The sequence below is a fragment of the Thamnophis elegans genome, chromosome Z, assembly GCF_009769535.1.
Source record: "Thamnophis elegans isolate rThaEle1 chromosome Z, rThaEle1.pri, whole genome shotgun sequence".
NCBI classification, from domain to species: domain Eukaryota; kingdom Metazoa; phylum Chordata; class Lepidosauria; order Squamata; family Colubridae; genus Thamnophis; species Thamnophis elegans.
In genome coordinates, this window is record NC_045558.1 from 105,561,661 (window position 1) to 105,585,625 (window position 23,965).

Here is a 23,965-nt window from a genome sequence, read left to right on the forward strand (position 1 = left end):
ACATCCTTTTTTGTTTATTTTCCTATCTTTGCTGATTAAGCCTTATGTGAAAAATACTGGAATCAATGTGGGATCAAATTTATATATCCTGCAAATCTCAATCAAAGGAATGAATTAACCAGAAGATATTCAAATCAGTAAAGTAATTTTCATTTCTATTTAATTTTAAAAAGGGAGGGTAACCTCAAATTCTGTTTGCTGAGCATGACATTTTAAACATTTTGTACTTAACCATAAGCCTTGTCCATGGAATATATAATATTAATATAACTATATGTAATAATAAGAGCCTACACAAATGAAGATTTTTTTTTACTGAGTTGTTTCAGTAATGAGCAAAACACTGAAAACAAATTGTGAGGTGGAACATTGGAAGACACAATTCTACTAATGGATTTAAAAAAAAAATATGTTGGGCCTCAACTTTGCTAAGAAAGTCAGTACCCAATTTTCTTTCTGCAGTTCTTCAATGTTGAAAAGCCATGACTCTTCCTATTACTGGAACACTTTTTGTTGCTTATATTCTATGGCTAAATTCTTGGCTCAGGCTTCATTCAAATTAAATCATTATCACAATCTTTAATTACTTTCAACAAGGAAATGTGAAAACATATAACCAAGAATAGCAACACACCGAAGAGTTCTATATATTATTTCAAGGAACAAGCAATATTTGCACATCTGATCTACCATCTGTTTCATATGGGCCTAATTTTATGAAATGCCATGTCCCTTTGCTGCAAACTCAGATGCCACTGTTTATCGGCATCCTTCTATGAGCTAAACACCCCAGCCACTCAGATCAGAAACTAACTACTTATTTGATTGTTTTAACCTTAGTTAGTTTAAAGACAGATTTCACAGATTTGCGTAAGGCTTACCTGGCACAGGTATGGCGTGGATCTGTGCCCGTGACAGGAGTTCCAACGATGGCTCACGTCCAGAAACTCCATCTGAAGAGAAACATGATTCAGTTTCGTAAATTGTCTGCAACATCTCTGGCAGTCCCCACACTGAGGATACAAGAAGCATGCCAAAGAACAATTATGCTCTGTCGTTATTCCACTTCAGTTTGCCTTGATGACAATCCGTTGCCCAACTAAAGGGGTGTATCTTGTTATGCTAGACTGTCAACTCAAACCATCCAACATTCTCCTAAAACAGCTGCAACCATGCAGGCATCCATCCTCCTTGGAGAAGACTATCCTTGAAAAAGTTAAATTGTTTCACAGCAATGGTGTGGTGTGATGACAAGGAAATCTCCAAGACTAAATCAAAGCTGTCAGGAGAGAAAACAAAAATACTTGCAGATAAAAATCTCCTTTCAAGAAGATAGCAGCAGAGGTGAAAATTGTTTCATCCACACCAGATTGAAAGGGACAGGACTTGCAAGACACAGGAACAGGCTGAGGCAAAAGATAATGGAAAAGGAGGAAATGTCTTATATCTTAGTCATGATTTATTTTACTCTGAAAGGATAGATTTAGCAACATCTTCTTAGAACTCAGAAGAAGTCTCTAAAAAACAGAACATCCCTAGAGTGATAGATTTATTTTGAAGAGGTTCCTGAAAAATAAAGCAGCAGCTCCCTGCCATTCCTACAAGAGGCCCATTTTTGTAAGATGCAAGAGTCTGCTCCAGTCACACAATTGTTTCCCAACCCAGTCACCAAATGATATGGATTCTGCTGGGGGTGACCTGAAATAGAATGTCAGGGAGGAACTAGCTATAAATAAACTCAGCTGAGCTTTCTCCAAGCAGGGAGGGTTCAGGCAAAAGGAGCTGCCTGCCTATCAGAAGCTGGATTTCGACCCGGGATCAGCGGAAAAAGATTCCCTGAGGGAAAGGCTGTACCGCTTGCCAACGAAGAAAAGGAAGGCGACACAAGAACAAAAGGGAAGGGAATTACCCTTTCTGTGTTCTGGATGCCAGAGTCCACCTACAGACATTGCCTAGCTGGTTAAAACACTTTTTTGAGCACAGAGATCATTGAAGCAACAGCAGTAAAATGCCAAAGGCTATAATCTTAACTCCATATTTGCAGAAAAGCAAAACTGAATACAATCTGCTAAAAAGGAAAAGGAGGAAAAACCACAACAACCAACCATAATTACAATTATGTCCTTAAAAGCAAAATGTTCGTGTCTTGGATAAATTATATATGCTATGTGTATTAACATATATTCTTTATTATCACTGTTCCTAAAGAGTTATCTAGAACAATCACATGAATTTTATGTTTTATATTTTATTTGATGCGAACAACATTTGCTAATTCTGACAAAAGACTTTATTAGATGAAGAACAAACATGGAGATGGTTAACTAAATTCAGTGAAATTGCTGAAGAGGTATAAATTGCTGATTTTATATTTCTGTTCTTATCTTTGCAATCCACAAGTGTGTGGACCAACCTCCAGGAGTCTTAGTACTAGCCAAACTGTCTAGGGAATACTGGAAGCTGAGATTCATCTTCAAGGCACCCAGATTGGAGACAGCTGTAAGAAGACATCAGAAAGAAGTTGTTCCCCATCACCACACTAAACAGAAGCACACACACTTTTTATATCTCTAGCATCTCTTCCACAAAAGCAGGGATACACAGCATATGGCTCTCTATTAACAACTCCCATGATACCTTGCCACTGACCACTGACCATACTAGTCGGGGACAACATGACTTGGAGTTCAGCATCATCTGGAAGTTCTCAGTTACTTCATTTCTGCTAAATTCTGCAACACAATCTCACAAAAGCTATGTTTTTTAAAGAACATGTGAGAATGCAACTGTGCAGCACAAAACACTTTAAAGTTAATTAGGCTTCCTCTAATTCCTCACCTTCTGAATGCAATATTTCAAGATAGTTCGTGAAATAACTGAAGTTTTTACTGAATATACTTAGAATGGGGTGTTGGTTCTTACTTGATACGCCCCTTCTCGAGGCAGGTGGAGACAGCGGTCATGCATGGGTTAATTCAGTCAGTAACCAATAGAACTGAGTCTACCAAAGTGATGTCATCACCTCAGAGGAGTGTCCTCCCGCTTTTGTGACGAAGGAGATAAGTAGACTGCTGCGCGTTAGTCAATTGCTTTCAATCCTCTGATCCTCCAGCCTAGCTCCCAGAACGCACTCCGCGAACTAGGCCTGGAACCAAAGGGTGGGGATAACCGCTGTCTCCACTTGCCTCGAGAAGGGGTGGATCAGGTAAGAAGCAATGCCCCATTCTCCAATGTTGGTGGAGACAGCGGTCATGCATAGGACGTACCAAAGCTGGGCGTGTCCCCGGGTAGGAATGAGACTGGGCTAGGAGCTCGAAGAGGGAAGAACCTTTGAAGGACACACCATCCGAATGCTGCATCTGCCGATACGTATCTATCCACCTTATAATGGTAGATAAAGGAAGTAGGAGTTGCCCAGGTGGCCGCCTTGCAGATCTCTTCCACTGAGGCCTGCCTTGTCCACATTACTGATGTAGCTGTGCTGCATGTGGAATGCGCCATGATGTTGGATGGAAGCATGAGGTGATGTGCCAAGTAAGCTCTAGTTATGGTTGACTGGATCCAGCATCCAACCATAGATGGAGAAACCTTCAGAGCCTTGTTTGTGGGATGGAAAGACACCAAGAGCACTTCGGTGCACGTGAAGACGGCCGTCCTGGCAATGTAGATCTTAAGAGAGCATCTTATGTCTAACCTGTGCCATTTGAGTTCGAGACTGTGAGAAGGATTAGGACAACAGTTCGGTAGAGTGAGATCTAGAGACAGATGAAAAGCTGAATTGACCTTTGGAACAAAGGTGGGATCAAGTCGAAGGACCACGTGGCCTGAGTGAAAGTTACACAAGTCGGAACGGATGGAAAGGGCCACCAATTTTGAGACCCATCGTGCGGACGTGATGGCCACCAGAAAGTTTGTTTTCAATGTGAGGTGATGCAGGGAGGCCAACCTGAGAGGCTCGAAGGGTGGTCCAGTGAGAAAGTCAAGGACTTAGATCCCACGAGGGAAGCGGTGAATGACGGGAGGGCAGTAATTAGATGTGCCCTTAATTAAGCGGCATACATGAGGGTGCAAGGAGAGCGGCTCATCCCGGGGAAGAGAGAGAACTGAAGAGAGAGCCAACACCTGCCTCTGTAAGGTGTTAGGCGCGAGCCCTTTAGATAGTCCCTGTTGCAGGAACTCCAAATCCTGGGGGACCGAAGCTTTCAGAGATGAAACCTTTCTAGAAAGGCACCATGTGCTGAAAGTCTGCCACGTTGACTCGTAGATCCTATTAGTGACTGGGCATTGAGAAGCCTGAATAGTTTGAATTACAGTTTCAGAAAGATTTGCCGCCCTCAAGACTGCCTGCTCAGCCTCCATACGGTTAGGTGGAGCCAAGATAGATCGGGATGGTGGATGGAGCCCTGGTGCAGAAGAGATCAGGGGGAGACGCCACACTGGGCCCACTGAGAGGTTGACTAGGTCCGTGAACCATGGGCAGCGCGGCCAATGGGGGGCGAATAGGATGAGCTTGGCCTCTTCCTCTATCATTTTCTGAATGATCCTCTGTATCAGGGGGAAGGGAGGGAAGGCCTACAGGAGACCGTGAGGCCACCTGCACCTTAAGGCGTCCGTCCCTTCAGCGCCTGATGTCATGTAGCGAGACAGATAGCTGGGCAGCTGATTGTTGGATGCCGTTGCGAAGAGATCTAGCACTGCGGTCCCGTACCTGGTTGACAGCTGTTTGAAGATGCAACGGATGAGAGTCCACTCCGCAGGATCGATTGTTGTGCGGCTCAACCAGTGTGCTCTGGTGTTGCTGGAGCCCGATATGTGTTTGGCGTGGAGAGAGATAAGGTTGGCTTCCGCCCAGATCCCTATGTGAAAGGCAGACTCCATGAGGGATACTGCTCTCGTCCCCCCTGGCGGTTGATATGCACCTTGGCTGTTGTGTTGTCTGTCCGAATTAGTACGTGTGTTGCGAGATTGGAACTGAAGGAGGGCTAGATGGATGGCCCTCAACTCTAGCCAATTCATACTGTGGGAAAGGTCAGAATCGGACCAGAGACCCTGAGCTATCTGATCCTCCAGGTGAGCGCCCCAACCCATCAAACTCACATCCATTGTAACTACAAGATGAGGGGCTCCCTGAAGAGGGACCCCTGAGAGATGGCCAAGGAGATCCACCAGTCCAGAGAGTGTAAGACCTCTGGAGTCAACCTGACCTTCACTAGGGAACAGCTGATGTTGGGTCTTCTGGAATGGGAGAAGAAACCACTGGAGGCAGCAGCTGTGAAGCCGCGTCCAAGGGATGATGGAGAAGCAAGAGACCATCTTCCCCAGCAGTTGAGACAGCTGGAGAAGAGGGACCTGCTGTCTCCTCCGTACCTCGAAGGCTAAGTCCTTGAGGCTGATCTGTCATTCCCGAGACAGGAAGACTCCCCTGAGTGGAGTCGATGAGGGTTCCCAAGTGCACTAGACAGGAGGTGGGAACAAGGTGGCTTTTCTTCTGATTGATGGAGAATCCCACTTCCTGAAGCACCTGCAAGATGTCCTGGAGATCCCGAAGGGCCTGGTTGCGTGACCTGGACTACAGGAGAATGTCGTCCAGGTAGCAAAAGATCTGAATGGGTCTGGAACGTAAGTGGGCTGCTACGACTGACAGGAGCTTGGGGCTGATGATAGCCTGAAGGGGAGGGCCCGATACTGAAAGTGACAGCCCACATAAATGAAGCGGAGCAACCGTTTGTGTTGTTTGTGAATGGGTACGGGGAGATAAGCCTCCGTGATGTCTACTGATGTAAGGAGGCCATGTTTGTGCACACTCTCTAGGATTGACAGGAGAGAGTGCATTTTGAATGTCCTGTACCTGATGAATCTATTTAGAATTTGAGATCAAGAATTGCTCTCCAGCCCCCCGAAGATTTCGGCACAATAAAGAAACGAGAGTAGAACCCCTGTCCCGCTTGGCCTGGAGGCACAGATTGAATGGCCCAAATGAGGAGCAGATGATGGATGGCCTGCTCTACTAGAAGCCTCTTTTGAGGGTCCCTGGATATGGGGCATGGGACAAAGTGATTCGGAGGGCTGGAGCGCAAGTCCAAGAGAAGGCCGAATCTGATCGTGAACCTGACCCATGTTTCATTGGTGATGTTGTCCAAACGATCTGCGAAGGTCGACAGACATCCCGCTATGGGGAGATCTTTCAGGCAGTCACTTCTGCCTCTTGTAGGATCGGTTGGTATTGTCCCTGAATGACTTTCTGGCCTGGAATCTCTGGTTGTTTCTGCCTGATCTGTTGGGGAAGGTTGTTGAGAAGTGGTGGCCTCCCAACTCCAGCGGACCTTGGACGAAGTGGATAATCTAGATCCCTTTCAGTCTGGTTTCAGGCCTGGTTACTGCATCGAAACCGCTTTGGTCGCACTGACAGATGATCTCTGGCGAGCCAGTGATAGAAGGCATTCCTCTATCCTGGTGCTTCTTGACCTCTCAGCGGCCTTCGATACCATCGACCATGGTATCCTTCTGCGGCGGCTGGAAGAGGTGGGAGTGGGAGGCACCGTTTTACGGTGGTTCTCCTCTTACCTCTCTGGCAGGTGTTGGTCGGAGGACAGAGGTCGACCCCTAGGCCCCTGGAATACGGGGTGCCGCAGGGCTCGGTCCTGTCCCCCCTCCTATTTAACATCTACATGAAGCCGCTGGGTGAGATCATACGCCGGCACGGGATTAAATACCATCAATATGTGGACGATACACAATTGTATCTGTCCACCCCGTGCCAACTCAGTGAAGCGGTAGAAGTGATGTGCCAGTGCCTGGAGGCTGTCAGGGTTTGGATGGGAACGAACAAGCTTGCATTCAATCCCGACAAGACTGAATGGCTATTGATGCTCCCTCCCAAGGATGGTCCAGCAATTCCATCTCTTAGCCTGGGGGGTAAAATTACACGCCCCTCAGAGAGGGATTGCAATTTGGGAATCCTCCTGGATCCGCAGCTGACATTAGAACATCACTTGTCGGCTGTGACCAGGGGGGCCTTTGCCCAGGTTCGCCTGGTGCACCAATTGCGACCCTATCTGGACCGGGAGGCCCTTCGGATGTCACTCACGCCCTCGTCACCTCAAGACTGGATTACTGTAATGCGCTCTACATGGGGCTGCCCCTGAAGAGTGTTCGGAGACTACAAATCCAGAATGCAGCCGCGCGAGCGATATTGGGTGTACCTAGGTACACCCACATTACACCTATCCTCCGCGAGTTGCACTGGCTCCCTATTGGTCTCCGAACACGCTTCAAGGTGCTGGTTATTACCTTTAAAGCCCTACATGGCCTAGGATCTGAATATCTCCGTGACCGCCTCCTGCAACATACCTCCCAGCACCCAATAAGATCGCACAGGGCGGGACTTCTCCGAGTACCGTCGACTACGCAATGTCGTCTGGTGGCTCCTCAGGGGAGAGCCTTCTCTGTAGCTGCCCTGGCCCTCTGGAATGATCTACCCCGAGATCCGGACCCTCCCCACTCTCTCGGCCTTCCGTAAGTCTGTTAAGACCTGGCTGTTCCGGCAGGCCTGGGGCTGTTGATCTAGCACTCGATCTTCAGCCCCATTAAGATCGAGTGCATGTTGTGTCCTTCTTTTAACTCATTTCTGTCCTGTATCTTAAACTTTTTAAAATGCTTTTAAACTGTTTTTATGTAAGCCGCCCGGAGTCCTTCGGGATTGGGCGGCATACAAATCTATTAAAATTGGAAATTAGAAATTGGAAAAGGAAGGGCCCTGCCTGGGGGGAGTCTGACGTTGCAGACGGGAGCTGGAGGAACCCCTGTCCTGACCCTGAAAGGACTGCCTGTGATAAAAGGATTGACTGTGGCCCTCTTGTTTCTTAGTGGCCTACTGCGAGACCTTCCGCTTATCCTTGGACTCTACCAATAGAGGATCCAATGGGGGTAGCCAAAGAGAAGGGGGGAAGAATAGGGAGAGGAGGCTAGCCTCTACTTGGCACGGGTTTCCTCCTGCCACTGCTTTAACCAAAGCAGGTGACGGCTGGAGATGGAGAATGCTATGGCCTTGGACGCAAAACGAGCTGCATCCAAGGAGGCATCTACAGTGTATTCTAGGGCTGCTTTTATTTTGTTAATATCCCTGCGAGCCCTAGAATCGCTGGCCAGGAGCCTCGCTTGAAGTTGCCTTAGTCATAAGAGAGCAGAGCGACTAAAGGACGAAGCAGAGGTACCCACCCTAACGGCCCAAGCTGAAGCCTGGTGACTCTTGACCAGAGTTTGCTCTATTCTCTTGTCTTCGGGGCGAAGAGCCTCCTCAGGAGCTGCTGAGGCTGCGTTAGGAGAAGAAAGGCCAATTATAGGTAAGTTGATAGAAGGTACCTCTAAAGCCTTGGTGAAGATGGAGGTGGGAGCACTGGGGGGCGGCGGCAGTGCTTCTTGGCGGTGGCGGTGGCGATGGCAGCTACTGGTGGCCTTTTGGCGGCTGCTGGCAGCTTTGGTGATGCTTGGAGGCAGCTGAGGGCTTGGCAGCAAGAAGAGGAGGCCCGGAGGCCAGCAGAGGTGGCAGCGCTGAGCATGTCCTCCAATGGCCGTTGCTAGGAGGCACTGCTTCCAGGAGAGCCTCTGAAATTGCCGGTAAGCTCAGGAGGCAGAAGCCTCAAAAAAGCCCTGGTGAGTCTCTTCAAGAAGCTCGGGGCTAATTAAGAGAATTGGCTCTGAGGAACTATCCACTAAGTCTTCCCAATTTGGATGTAATTTAGGTGAAAAAAATCCAATTAAAGGTAATTATAATATCTACGAAAGTTGAGGAGAAAGCAGTTAGCACAGCCAGTTCGGATCGAACTGAGTCTAAAAGAGCGGGAGGATACTCCTCTGAGGTAATGACATCACTTTGGTAGACTCAGTTCCATTTGTTACTGACTGAGTTAACCCATACATGACCACTGTCTCCGTCAACATTGGAGAATAAAGAAATGGCAATGAACAAACTTTTACAGCTAACTTATAATATTTCCATACAAGTAAATGCAGTGTTCCTGAACTTCATAACTATGTAGAGCTACACACTTACCACTAAGTAAGGGTATGCATCTGGTTTATGGGCTCTAATAAACAGCCAGTTTGGCCCAGTGGTTAAGGCATCAGGTTAGAAAATAGGAGAATGTGAGTTCTGGTCCCAACTTAGACATGAAAGCTAATTGAGTGATCTGGGGTCAATCACTCTCTCTCAGCCCAACACACCTATCAGGATTGTTGTGGGTAAAATATGAGCAGGAAGAAGTATTGGATAAGTTTGCTGCTTTGAATTACTTATAAAAATAATAAAGACAGGAAAAAAAATAAAGTGATTTAACACCAACAATTCTGAATTAGATGCAGGTTAATCTAATGTTGCTGATAAAATAATATAATTTATCTACATACTTCCCTATGACATTGAAATCATAGATTATAAAAAGAAATAAAGTTCTCCTTATGATCGGATCAGATGGCAATAGATCTGAGGCTTGCAGTTTAAATCAACAGGTTCAAGTTGTTGATCTTTTCCTAGGTCTCTTTTAAAAATAGCTCTTCCTCAGGCTTCACCTACTTTTTGGACCTGCCTAACCTACAGCATAGAATAGGGACTGACATTGGAGATTTGAGAGGTAGAACCATAGCCTGCCAAGCCAATTTGTTGCCTGACTAAAGCCAACTTCTGCTTTTCTTCACAGGCGGTTTTTGGGGTAAAATTGGTATTCTAAACTTGGTAGAATTCTTTCTCATTGAATTTAAAGCTATAAAGCCTATATGGCATAGGACCAGTTTATTTGCAGAATTGGCTTTCTTCCATTGTCTCTGCTTGCCCCACCAGATCTAGCAAAAATGACTTCCTACTCAGCACTTTTATCAAACAATGTCCTCTTATTGTACCTCAGAGCTGGGACTTCCAAGTGGCAGTGCTTGCTCATGAAACAACATACACACCCGCCTGAGACTCAAATGACCCCCCCCCCCCCCACACAACCCTGTTAGTTTTTGCAAGGCCCTGAGACCTGGTTGTTTCCCCAGACATTTGGATCAGAATAAGGAAAATTATCTTGCTAGAAATATGCAAGAATTGTTACCTAGGGCAGAGCCCAGAAACATTTTAAGCCACTTGCAACAATGCTCAAAAACTGCTCAGGCAGATACCACCCTTGATGCACTGAAATATAAGACTGGGAAGAAGCTACAGCACAATCAGAAGTGTAAAGTGCTGTTATTATAGCTAATTTCAATAAAAGTAGTTCCAGGTCTCCCTATGGAATTGATTTTCTGGTCTGGTTTATTTAGCAGGCATGACAGGAGGGTAAATTAGCTCTGCTACAGGAGGGTAAATTAGCATGTGTTTTGGGAAGTGGAGCTAATTTTTTATCCTTTGGTGCCAGGGGCTATATGTTGTGGTTTTGTCTTTTAATCTTTGTACACTGCCCAGAGTCGCTTATGGGCAGCTAAACAAAAAGACAAGCAAACAAACTCTCCTGTCACCCATTACGAATACAATTAAATATACTGAGCTACCTGTATTTATTGTAGTCAGAGATTCTTCTTCTCTTTCTTTGGTTCCCTGACTGCAAAACATCAGGCTACAGGTATCTGCAGGAATCTCTCCCTGCTTATGCACAAGATGTTATATTAAGTTCCTCCATACCATCATTACAGCAGAATAGTAGAACTGCCTAAATGTGCAGTAGTGGATCATTTTCAGATGCTTTGCAAAATAGGTCACTACAATTCCATTTTCCAGATGGAGAATTAAAATGAGGGAAGACAGCATAATTCAAGACAGAGAAAATTCTAACTTCTCTCTGTCCCAATATCACCAAACTGACCCAGAAAGCTAGAAACAAATGGCAATTCAATGGCAAACTATACCTTTTGATGCTTAAAGATCTAAATTTAATTCCCTATATCACAAGCCTAGGAAGTCCTCCATAAAATACTGGAGAACCATTATTAATGCGCTATATTAAGTAAATTGGCAGAAGGATGCATATACAGTCCATAGACCATAGGCTGCCCAATCTAATATATCCTACAGTGTGCTAAATACAGGAAGTCCTCAACTTATAACCATTTATTTAGTGGCTGTTCAAAATTACAATGGCACTGAAACTTATGACCATTTTTCACATAATCATTGTAACATCCCCACGGTCAAAATTTGGATGCTTGGCAACTGGCATGTATTTATAACAGCTGCAATATCCCAGGTTCATGTGGTTACCTTCTGTGAACTACTGACAAGCAAAGTCAAAAAAGCTAGATTCACTTACCAACTGTGCTACTAAATTAGCAACTGCAACAATTCACTTAATAACCGTGGCAAGGCAGGCTGTAAAATGGGGTAAAATTTCACTTAGCAACTGTCTTGTTTAGCAACATTTGGGGCTCAAATGTGGTCATAAATCAAAAACTACCTGTATTATTAATAGTCTGACTTGGTAGGTAGTTCTCAATTTATGACCATTTCTGTCGCTAAGCAAGGAGGGTGATTTTATGATCTGTTTTATCTGATTGTTAAGTGAATCATGCTTTCCCCATTGATTTCCCCCCATTGACTTATTAGAAGACAGCTGGAGGGATCATAAATGGTGATTAGATGAGCCTGGGATGCTGCAACCATCATAAATGCATGCATGCCAAGCACTCAAATTTTGATCACGTGACTTTGGGGATGCTGTGATGGTTGTATTATGACGATTAATTATAAGTCACATTTTTTTAGTGTTTCTGTTGTAAGTTCGAACGATTGCTAAATGAACAGTTTTAACTTGAGGACTATCTGTTTATAACTTCTCCCTATGTGCCCAAGATTATTTTCCTCGTTCCCCTGATCCCATGTATTACAGGAATAGATCAGAGCATGCTTATCCCTGCAGCCATTTGGATATTTCTAGGCAGGTCAAGAGCAAGGCCTGTATTTACCAGCATGTTATTTCAAAGCCAGAGTTTTAAAATAGCCCTGTGTTATTTATAGCCTTTAAGCCTACTGGGTCCCTCTGTCTACACTCCACCTCATGTCCTTTTAGACAACGTCAGAGAAGTTATTTATGTAGACATGAGTGGATGGGAAACCATTGGAGCCCTTTCATCCATCCACACACTTCTCTTTGCACATCTCACCTTTTGGATCAAGTCAAAGGAGAGTGTCACAATACAAGGAAAGCAGATACTCCATATCCCTCTCAACCCACTCTGAGGCCTTGGTTTTAGTTTTAGAAGGACAGTCACACACTACATGGCTTTTCACCTTTTACCAAGCCAATCCCTGCTAGCCATGGATAATAAAATAAAAATATGTGTGCAGAACTTCATTAAGTACTTTATTTTCAAAATCTAAACAAGTATATGAGGAAGTGAGAGAGAGAGACCACCACATAGGCAGATAGATCTTAGTTGTTATTCATCTATCTTGGGGAACCAGAAATCAGTAACACACACACACACACACTTTGTTAGTACAATATTACATTTTCTTACACATTTATTGTATTTAAAATCTAACTGAAGCATGCAGTGCTTTTCCATAATGAATGTATTGCAACTGTAATGCAGTAAACAATTGTTCGAATTCCAATAGCACTCAAAAAAGTAAACTGCATCAAGTATTGCAGAAATAAGGAAAAATAAAAAGTACCCAAATATAGCAAACAAAATAATGAAACAGATATGCAGAAAAAGTTTAAAATACTTAATATAAAAAAGTGTGGTACAGCTTAAATATGCGTTGTTTGTCTTTATTAAATGCAGCACTGTTCTAAACTTTTTTCTTATGTTTTTGTCCTATTTTTTTTATCCTAGGACTATTTGTTCTCCTTCCTCATGTGTGTAGTCTGCATGTTTATATCACCAGTAGAGCTCACCCCTCCCTTTAATACCTTATTTAAGAAAGATTGAGAATTTCTTCCCATTGTTTATAGAAGAAAAACAGAGTGATGTAAGAGAATAGCTGTCCTAGCACAAGCACAAGCAACATTTTCCCTGTGATGAATACATATTATTGTGATCATTTTTTAATCCTTTTTTTCTTTCAGTGCCAAGCCAGAGGTCCCTAGGAAGCCAGCAAGTAAGACTGAATGCAATCACGTAACAAATATCTCTCTCAGGGTAGAATTTTCGTTTTCTACTTCACTGTTTGTGTAATTCTTCACTTCTGTTGCTCAGTGCATAGGATGAACTTTGTTCTTTAGAAGATACAGTATTTGGTGATGTTCTCTGTTAGACTCAGGAATAAAAGGGGTCATTTCTATGTCAGATAACCTATACTGTAAAATATTCAATTTACAAAAATGAAAGAGTAGATGGAAAAAGAAATGTAAAATCACTGCATATTCAAAGATTTGTGGCCGAAATTTTATTTTCCCTATGCAAACTATAAAGCACTATGGTTTTTACATTCTTCAAAAAATTCGGATATTTAGCTGACATCGTTTTTCCAAACAGCTGCGTATTTGGTGATGTTATTTCTTATTTTGTCTAGATGGACCAGTGGTTGCTTTGTAACATTATCTGCCACTGGTTTATATTTATAAAGCTAAGCTGGGCTGTCTAGAGTTGCTGTTATAAATACCTAATTAAACTCTTAGCTACCTTGTCATGCATTCTGGTATGGTATCATTCCACAGAATTGTGTGGTCTAATCTGAGAATCCAACAAGAGGATCATTGATCGTACTGATACCAAAAACCCAGTTATCTCACATTGTAAGATTTAAGAACCCAAATTATACCGAATATCTGATTAGTCTGACATTCTAAAATTAGCCAACCATAAGGATCTAAAAAGCTCACAAGCAAGGCAAAAATGCTCTTATGATGTTTCTTCATAAGAACAACTAAACAAATAGTTTTGTAGTAACTAAACAAATATTATCCCTGGAAAATGAAGGTTCATTTAGCAACTATAATTAATAGTACTGATTGAAGTCAGTGTTATAAATTAGTTGATCATCATTATATTTGAGGTGGGGCGGGGAAAGAAATAATTCCATTAATAATGTGAAGCAATAATTCTAAAAGGACATAGTAGAAAGATTTAAAATGAATAACTTTCTTTACAATATATGCACAAAGAACATACTAGGTCATGCTTTGTTGCTTAACCCACTGTTTCCCCCCAAAATAGGGGACGTCAACAAAAAGAATGACCAGCAACTGTGAGCAATCGTGCCCTAACCCATCACTTATCAAAGCACAATTAAAACTTGAAATCTGATAAATAAATCCATATTCCAAATTATTTGAGTTATAATAATCCATATAACTAGCAATTTCAATGTGTTTGTTGCATATCAGGTTCAAGTTCAAAAATAGTATTCTTTCATAAATTCCATTTGCAATTCTGCTTTTTTTCAGAACACCTACACTTCCATTCATCGTACAATATCCCACCCACCTATCCATCTTTTAGCATGATGATAAGTGGAAAAGAGCTCAATCACTACCTAACTAAGACTAACAGGATTCAGAGGTGAGATCCTACTACAGGAGCCAAGCAGCTAGGAGCCGTGCAATAAAAACCAGACACTTTGGATTGTGCTGCACTTTCCTGAAAAAATAATGTTTTCACTTCTTGATGTTTTTTAATGAACTAGTGAAGCATCTTAAGTTAAAAAAAATCAGGGCAGTTGTCCTGATAGAGGTAAAACTGTGGTCACATGATCCCAAAGGAAAGAGACAAAGCATTTCATGGCCTATAAGAAATCTGGAGTTCATACAAATCCCAGAATGCTGCTTCGCATTACTTTTACGTCTATCCTGAGAAAGAAGAATCAGTTCCACATACGTATAGATAACTTTGAATGACAACTGGATATTCTTTTTTGTATCTACTTATTGCCCAGCATGACTGTTCTTCTCTTTGCAATATAGTAAACATAATTGATGTTATTGCGTGGGGATTGTCTGTGCGAGTGCCTGAGTATGTTTGATTCGGAGGACCTGCCGGGGAATGTGGGGGTCACCGGGGTGGTTGGGGGGACTACGGCCACGGGAGAGGGTCGGAGCATTGCGGTCATAACAGGGAGAGGCAGATACGGCGGGGACTTTAGGGCTGGCCATTACCGGGGAAGGAGGGCTCGCTACATCACAGAGATCCCTCCTTCCGGCCCTATGAGTCCCACTCCAAGGTCAGATGGCGTGACTAATCAGGACCCTGGGCTCAGGCTGTTGTCGCTAAATGCCAGGTCTGTTGTTCACAAGGCTCCCCTCGTCCGGGACTTAATTTTAGACGAGAGGGCAGACCTGGCATGTATTACTGAGACATGGCTGGGCACGGAGGGAGGAGTCCCCCTCGTAGAGATGTGCTCAGATGGGTTTCAGGTGCTTCATCAGCCGAGAGCCCAGGGAAGGGGTGGCGGTGTGGCTATCGTTATCCGGGAATCTTTAGCACCTCGTAGGATCCCTGCTCCGGAGCTTGTCGTGTGTGTGTCCCTGCTGGTGAAGTTGGACCTCAAGGGTCAAGCGGGTCTGCTGCTAACGTACCTGCCTCCCAACTGCATTGCAGCAGCCCTCCCCTCGCTCCTCGAGTCGGTAGCCGAGCTAGCAATTGAGTTCCCCAAGCTTATGGTTTTGGGGGACTTCAATTTGCCTTCGCTCGGTGAACACTCTGATGGAGCGCAGGAGCTCATGGCTTCCATGACAGCCATGGGCTTGACCCAGGTAATTCGGGGCCCAACCCATTCAGCGGGTCACATGCTCGACCTCGTATTCCTCTCGGAGCAGTGGACTTGTAATCTTGGTCTGAGGGGTAATGAGATCATACCCCTGTCGTGGTCAGACCACTGCCTACTGAGGCTTGATTTCCGGAGGCCAAACCCCCACCGTAGGGAGGAGGAACTGACCAGGTGGTTCCGCCCCAGGCGACTTATGGACCCTTTGAGGTTCCAGACGGAGCTTGGGGTTATTCCTGATACTCTCGCCCACAGTTCGGCGGAGACTCTGGCTGCTGCCTGGCACTTGGCGGCATCAGAGTCCCTTGACCGGATTGCGCCACTACGGCCCCTCCGGGTCGGCGGATCCCGGAGGCCTCCTTGGTTCACCGAGGAGCTCCGGGAGAAGAAGCGCCGGAGGAGACGCCTAGAGCACTTGTGGAGGTCCGATAAGTCCGAATCGAACCGAGCACTTCTGACAACATGCACCAAGGAATACATCAGGGCATTGAGGACAGCTAAAAGAACATATATTGCCACCTTGGTTGCGTCCGCTGAGTCCCGCCCAGCCGCCCTGTTTAGGATAACCCGCTCCCTCCTAAATAGGAGGGATGCAGGGGACCCCCTACAGGGTAAGGCTGAGGAGTATGTCCAGTTCTTAGCGGACAAGGTTGCTCGGTTTCGGTCGGACTTGGACTCCACCTCTGCAGATCCAGCCGAGACACAGGGGGATAACTTGGCAGACCATCTCTGGGTTGAGTTCCAGGATGTTGCCTCAGGGGATGTGGACAAGACCATACGAGCTGTGAGTGCCTCCACCTGCATACTGGACCCGTGTCCCTCCTGGCTGGTTGCCAACAGCAGTGAGGTGACACGAGGCTGGATCCAGGTGGTTGTTACCGCCTCCCTTCGGGAGGGGCACTTCCCCGCCGCACTTAAAGCGGCGGTGGTGAGACCCCTCCTGAAGAAACCATCCTTGGATCCAGCCGTTCTTAACAACTACCGTCCAGTCTCCAACCTCCCCTTTGTTGGGAAGGTTGTTGAGAAGGTGGTGGCCTTCCAACTTCAACGGTCCTTGGAGGAAGCTAGTTACCTTGACCCCTTCCAGTCCGGCTTCAGACCTGGTTACAGCACAGAAACCGCTTTGGTCGCATTGACCGATGATCTCTGGAGAGCCAGGGATGGAGGCCATGCGTCCATCCTGGTTCTCCTTGACCTCTCAGCGGCTTTCGATACCATCAACCATGGTATCCTTCTGCGATGACTGCGGGAGATGGGAGTGGGAGGCACTGTTTTACAGTGGTTCTCCTCCTACCTCTCGGACAGGTCGCAGTCGGTGTTGGTTGGGGGGCAGAGATCGTCCCCGAGGCCCCTAACTTATGGGGTGCCGCAGGGCTCGGTCTTATCCCCCCTACTATTTAACATATACATGAAACCGCTGGGCGAGATCATTCGGAGGCACGGGATAAAATACCATCAATACGCGGACGACACACAGTTGTATCCGTCCGCCCCGTGCCAACTCAATGAAGCGGTGGACGTGATGAACCGGGGCCTTGAGGCCGTTAAGAACTGGATGAGAGCTAACAAACTGGTACTCAACCCAGACAAGACCGAGTGGCTGTTGTGTTTCCCTCCCAATAATTTGGCCAATGTTCCATCACTCAGGCTGGGGGGTCAAATTTTACACCCCTCAGACAGGGTTCGCAACTTGGGAGTCCTCCTGGATCCACAGCTGACTTTTGACCATCATTTGTCAGCTGTGACCAGGGGGGCATTTGCCCAGGTTCGCCTGGTGCGCCAGTTGCGGCCCTACCTGAATCGGGAGGCCCTCACAACAGTCACTCGAGCCCTTGTGATCTCTAGGCTGGAATACTGCAATGTGCTCTACATGGGGCTGCCCTTGAAGAGCATCCGGCGACTTCAGCTAGTCCAGAATGCGGCCGCGCGAGTGATTGTGGGCGCACCGCGGTTCGCCCACATAACACCTATCCTCCGCGAGCTGCGCTGGCTACCTGTTGATCTCCGGGTGCGCTTCAAGGTGCTACTTACCACCCATAAAGCCCTCCATGGTAGTGGATCTGAGTACTTGAGAGACCGCCTTCTGCCGATTACCTCCCTCCGACCCATCAGATCGCACAGATTGGGCCTCCTCCGAATTCCATCTGCCAGTCAGTGCCGACTGGCGACTACGCAGAGGAGAGCCTTCTCAGTAGCAGCTCCGACCCTTTGGAACGATCTCCCCATGGAGATTCGCACCCTCACCACCGTCCAGACCTTCCGCACAGCCCTTAAGATCTGGCTATCCCGTCAGGCCTGGGGATAAGATCCTAATCCGCCCCACCCGAATGTTGAATGAATGTTGTGTTTTACTGTTTTATTTTATTTTATTCACATATTTTATGTTTTGTCTTGCACTCCTTCCCACGAATTGTAAGCCGCTCTGAGTCCCCTCAGGGAAAAGGGCGGCCTATAAATGACAAATAAAACTAAAAAAACTAATTATTTCCATGACAAACTTAACCTTGCTTAACTCAACTTCACTTAACTAATTTAGCTTTGGGGGTTTATAAGGTCCACTGAACCATTAAGAATGGATGCTAGTTTTATCCCGAGACTACTACATTAATATACAATACCCTGTAACATATAGCCAAACACTAACAGAGCCATGTTTTTGCCAGAGTTGTTGGGCAAAGCGTCTACTGGGAATCTACTTTTTCCTATGCTGCTTGGCAGAGCTGAAAATAAGCTGCTACAGTCACCCATTTTCATCAGGGTTTGCTCTGATTTCTCATTATGAGTCACTAGAAGGTAATCAAGCTTATGGAAACAAAAAAGGAGGACCTGCAGTTGAGATGGTGAAGATGTTAGGCTTCTTTGCTAGGGCTACTTGTAGGCATTGATACTGCATCCATGAAATCATCCAGTCTCTCACTGTAAGCTCATGAGTAAACTCCTGTATTTGGTAATTCTGAGCCAGAGAAGGAGACACGAATATTCCTTAATATATCACTTTAGGAAGAAAGCAATCCAGACAGTAAGATTTTTATCCAAGCTTGAATAAATGGTGGCCAAATCATAAGGAAGTAGTTGCAATCTTATTCTAAGTGCATCAATTACCAAAGAGGTAAAAGTAGGGAAGAACTCTGCAATCTATTATACAGCATAATTTACGCATGTAGCAAAATAAGATGCTAGACTGGATCTGACTACCATACTATATAGCAAGAAGGATTATATTTAATAATATTTAACTGCATTAGAAACTACCGGTAAAGCCAACATACATTCTAAAGACTCAGAAAGGAATTCCCCTCTCTCTGGTATGCTAAGTTTCTATTTACTAAGTGATACTGTCCTATTATGTTAGGAATTTTCACTCACCTTTTCCCACTTAGACAATTAAATGTATAGATTAAATCTGAATAGTTCTGAGAAAAAAAGGTAAGAATGAGTCAACTGATTATCATTCCTCTATAGACATACAAGACATACATTTTTCAACGTTTCTCTAAACTATTACTACTTTATTATGTCAGTTACAATTTAAGTGCTCTCTAAACATATGGACAAACTTCCAGAATTCTCAATCATAATTTGCCTGGGGAATTCTAGAACAATAATCCTATGGTACCTAGGCTGGGAAAGTTAATTATATTTTTGCTAATATTCTCTGTACATTTCAAAATTGTAAATTAATGTGTTAAAGATGGCAGCAATAGGGAAATCTCACGCATTTTCATAAGAGCTTCTATTCAATTGCAGTATTCTTTGGCTGCACCTCTTCAAAAAGGACAATTCCACATGGAGTTCAGCCAACTGAAGGCATATTTGCAGGTTCTGGAATGACTAGCAAGACATTTGTTACAGTTGTGGATACAGGTCTTCTACATGGGAAGGGAATGGAGCTTAGTAGTAAAGCAGCTGTTTTACAGAGGTTTGGCATTCAGAAACTATACTTATACTTCTACAAAGGACGTCCTGCATGAAACTCTTAGGGCAGAAATTCACATCTACCAGCCATCCACTGATTTCTGGAAAATACAGATCTTTAGAATAGCTTTATGTCTTTAGTAAGCTGTTTCTTCCTTCCTTCCAAAACAACAACAACAACAAAAACTTGGCTATTATGAAGAAAATAGGAGGGAGGGAGCATGAGATGAATGAGTGTTGGGGGGGGGGGAGCTGTGCTAAAGCTTATTCTTTGTTTCATTTACTGTCATTATTGGCATGCAACTAACAAAATTTAATCCCTGAAGGAAAACTGTCATGTAGAAAAAGATTGCCAACCTTTGTCCTAGACAACCAAGCCAATCAGTATATTGTCCATTTGGTATAAAATGGTATAAGGGAGTTTCTATTTTCATTTTAATTGGCTGGTGAATAAGAGGAATGATTAGCTAACATTCAATCATTGTACTCTGGGGAGAAGGACTTAGCCATCTCCTAAGTTTAGCAAAGGGGTGAGATGTTAAGTGCATCGTTTCAACTGCCCTTTCCCATATGTATCTGTACAAGCTGTATTGTTATAGGTCAGAGATGGCGAACCTTTTTTGGCTCGCGTGCCATAAGCGGGGGGGGAGCGCAGGGGGGTTGTGCACGGGCATGCCGCACCCATAATGCAATGCACGATCCCCCAGCGCGCATGCACACATGACAGGCGCAACCCCCCATTTTTTGCATGCTTTTTTGGCCCTCCCCAGGCTCCAGAGGCTTTATAGGAGCCTGCGGAGGGTGAAAACAGCCTCCCCCGCCCCCCTGGAGGCCCTCCTAAGGCTTCAGGAGCTTCCCTGAAGCCTCCAGAGCACAAAAAAACAGCCCTACGGGCAATGGACTTCTGTTTTGCTCATAGGGATGGTTTAAGCCCTCCGGAGCCTTCAGGGACCTTCCAGAGGCCTCCCTGAAGGCTCCGGAGGTCGAAAAATGACCCTATGACAAACTGGAAGTCACTTCTTGTTTGCTTGTAGGGCCATTTTTAGTCCTCCAGAGCTTTCAGGGACCTTCAAGAGGCTTCCTTGAAGGCTCCAGAGGACTAAAACAGCCCTACGAGCAAACCGAAAGTGAGTTGCGGTTTGTCCATTGGGGCGTTTTTCGTCCTCTGGAGCCTTCAGGGAAGCCTCCAAAAGGCCCCTGAAGCCTCTGGAGGGCTTAAACCGGCCCTATGAGCAAACTGAAATCCGTTTCTGAACTTCCGGTTTGCCCATATGGCTCGTATTTTGCGCTCCGGAGGCTTCAGGGAAGTTCCTGAAGCCTCCAGAGGGCCTCTGGGGAGCTGTTTTTGCCTTCCCCAGGCTCCTATAAAGCCTCTGGAACCTGGGGAGGGCGAAAAATGGCTTTAAAAAAGACTGAACTCAGCTGGCCAGCATGCACATGCTTCCTGGCCAGCTGAGAGGGCAACACCTCGCATGCCCTGACAAATGGCTATGCGTGCCACCTGTGGCATGCGTGCCATAGGTTCGTCATCCTGGTTATAGGTAATCTTGATTTGATTGCTACTTTTCTCTTTTTTCATTTAAACATTTACAGGTAGTCTTCAACTTAGGACAGGTCAGTAAGTGACTGTTTGAAAATACAGCAGACATCTCCTCCCCCAAAAGCTATCCATAGCCAACCCAAAGTTAATGGCCGCTGCAACACCCTTGATGTCATTCATGCCTACAACCTACTGCAAGGATTCTGCAGACCCTATCTTTCTCCTCCCCCCTCACTGAGTCTCCGCAGGTCTTGGGTCTGCTTCCCATCGTACTAGACACCACAACCTCCTCTTCACTTATTTTTCATATACTCCCAAAGCTCAGGAGTCAGGCTTGAGATGAAAGATGAGCCACTCTGTTGCTGGGCCACATGGTCCAATCACAGAAGCAGACACCATTTTTCGAGCAGCAGTGAAATGTGGCTGCTAGGAAAATGGTGGTGATTCCGGGAGTGCACAGTGAAGCCCAACAATGGAGTACCTTGCTTTGCTCCACTAACACATTTTTCAATGTGGCTGCTTAGAAAATGATGGATTCTGGAATTGCACCATATAGCCTAGCAAAAGAACAACCTGTTCCCCTGACCACATGAGCTCTGAAGAGCTTCAAGAAGTAAATGTGCAATTGTGATGGACTGGGAGAGGAAACAGGGTGAACGGCCTGCAGGGACTTGATGGGTAGGGAAAAGGCCCAAGGACTGGGGGACCCTAAGTAGCAGGAAGCAGAACACAAGGTGTTTCAGAAGATGTGGGAGGCCTTGGGAGGTCCAAGCAGGTCGGCCTGGGCCTATGTTAGGACTCCCATCCCCCCCATCCCTGAGTTCCACCTAATGACCCGCACAGTCGTTTAACTACCATATTGGGAAGAGCAGGGGATGAAGCTCACAAAGCAAGGCTATCTTGGGAAAGTTCCATTATGGCCGTAAGTGGAGAACTACCCGTATTTTCCACAAATCTGTTTTTATAGATGGACAATAGTAACTACAACTGTAGAGTTAATGCTGCATTAATAGAACTCACCAAGTAAAGTGTAACTATACTGTTCATAATATAATAAAGGAAAAAGTGAAATGAATTTTTGAGCTTAGTAATAAAGACACCACCATATCATTGTTTATAAAAATAGGATAGGATGGGATGGGGAGAGGAGAAAAGGGGAAAGGGAAAAGATCCCTAAAAATAATACGAATAAGTATCTGATTCTTACTTCTCCTTCAATCAATTTGCAATATCTATTGCCATAAACCTTTAGAAAACATGCTGTAAATGTTTTGTTATTTTTCCTTAAGCTGAGAAACTATGAGAACTTGAGAGACCGCCTGCTGCCAATTACCTCCCAAAGACCCGTTAGATCACACAGGGTCGGCCTCCTCTGGGTTCCGTCCACCAGCCAATGCCACCTGGCTACTACCCGGGGGAGGGCCTCCTCTGTGGCAGCTCCGGCCCTGTGGAACGAACTCCCCGCGGAGATTCGGACCCTCACCTCTCTCCAGGCCTTCTGGAAAGCCATCAAAACCTGGCTGTGCCGGCAGGCCTGGGGTTGATGAGTTCCCCTCCCCTCTCGACTTGTATGGTTGTATGATTTTTGTTTATTTTAATCACGTGTATTGTGTTTTATGTTCCCTTTTCCCCCCTTTGAGTTGTTCGCCGCCCTGAGTCCCTCATGGAGAAGGGCGGCATAAAAATAAACTAAATCTTAATCTTAATCTTAATTCTGAGACCAATGGCTGGTTGCCTTTCCTTTGGTTTTATAAAATTCCATGATTTGAATGCTTGTACCTTGTTGTCCAATAAGAATAACGTTTTATTTTTGTTACAGTACTCATAGCTCTAGCATAGCCTCATACAAAGTTTAGAGGCATGTAAATAATCTTAAAAGCAAATTTTAAGCATGGATAATTTGCCCAAACAGATGTACCACAAATAAGAAGGAAAGAAATATTAAGATTAAAAGAGGACAGTGCTCAGAACAATATTATACTTACCCCTTTTCTGTGCAGAAAACACATTAGATCAGTGTTTCTCAATATCAGCAACCTTAAGATGTGTGTCAATTTAAAGAATTCCCCAGCCAGCTTGAAAAACACTGTATTTGACCTATTATTCCCTATGAATAATGATAAGTCCTGCTTATAGGCTTCAAAGCAGTATCTGTTTGGACAACACATCCAACAGAATGTTAGAAGAGATGGGTTTTCTGGTCTCCTCTAGCAGCGCTCACTTTCTTATGTAACACAAGATCTGCAGTACACAGTAAAAGACATGATTTGAGCATAGAAGAGCCTGTTTATTGCTCTCCCTTTCACTAGATTTTTTTTTTACCTCACACTGTACAGAAAGCAGTAAGAAAATAGGTGAATAATAAAATATCTGGGGAAATGAAGGGCAAAAAAACCCCACAGAGAAATCTCCCCAAACACCTCCTAGTAACTTGCCCTTGCCATCCAGATTTGAGCAGCACCACCTAGTGGTGTTTGTAGCTGTCTACAAACTTGCACTTCCCATTAAGTAACTAGCCCCATAGAATATTAGGATTTTCTCCCCATTTCTTCCCCTACAAGTTAGTAGGGGAGCTGTGTATAATCAATGCAAGTAGTGCTTTGCAGGAAGTGGAGTACATGTGAAGTGCCTCTTTTTTGTAATTAAAGCAACCACTTCATGAACTGGTTGTACATGTGCACACACTCATACATAGAAGCCATCAGGAGCAGCTTCTAAAGCAGCCTTGCTAGCAATGCGGTTACCTTAATAATAAAAACAACATGCTTTGTTTATACCCCAATGCTGTGAAGTGCTCTTTTTGAAAATTATACACAGTTCTGTTAACAAAGCTT

At 44.9% G+C, this 23,965-nt stretch overlaps 1 protein-coding gene across 8 annotated transcripts in view; it reads right to left on the minus strand.

Moving 5' to 3' along the window:
- Positions 1-23,965, minus strand: part of HDAC5 (histone deacetylase 5) — a 160,940-nt gene that overhangs the window by 120,466 nt on the left and 16,509 nt on the right. For 6 of the 8 annotated variants that reach the window (XM_032238121.1, XM_032238117.1, XM_032238120.1 and 3 more), the window contains one exon: positions 882-953. In XM_032238121.1, coding sequence (XP_032094012.1) covers positions 882-953 — 72 coding nt within the window. Of the gene's footprint in view, positions 1-881; positions 1,048-23,965 lie in introns of those variants that run through there. The other 2 variants (XM_032238119.1, XM_032238122.1) reach the window with 2 other exon arrangements.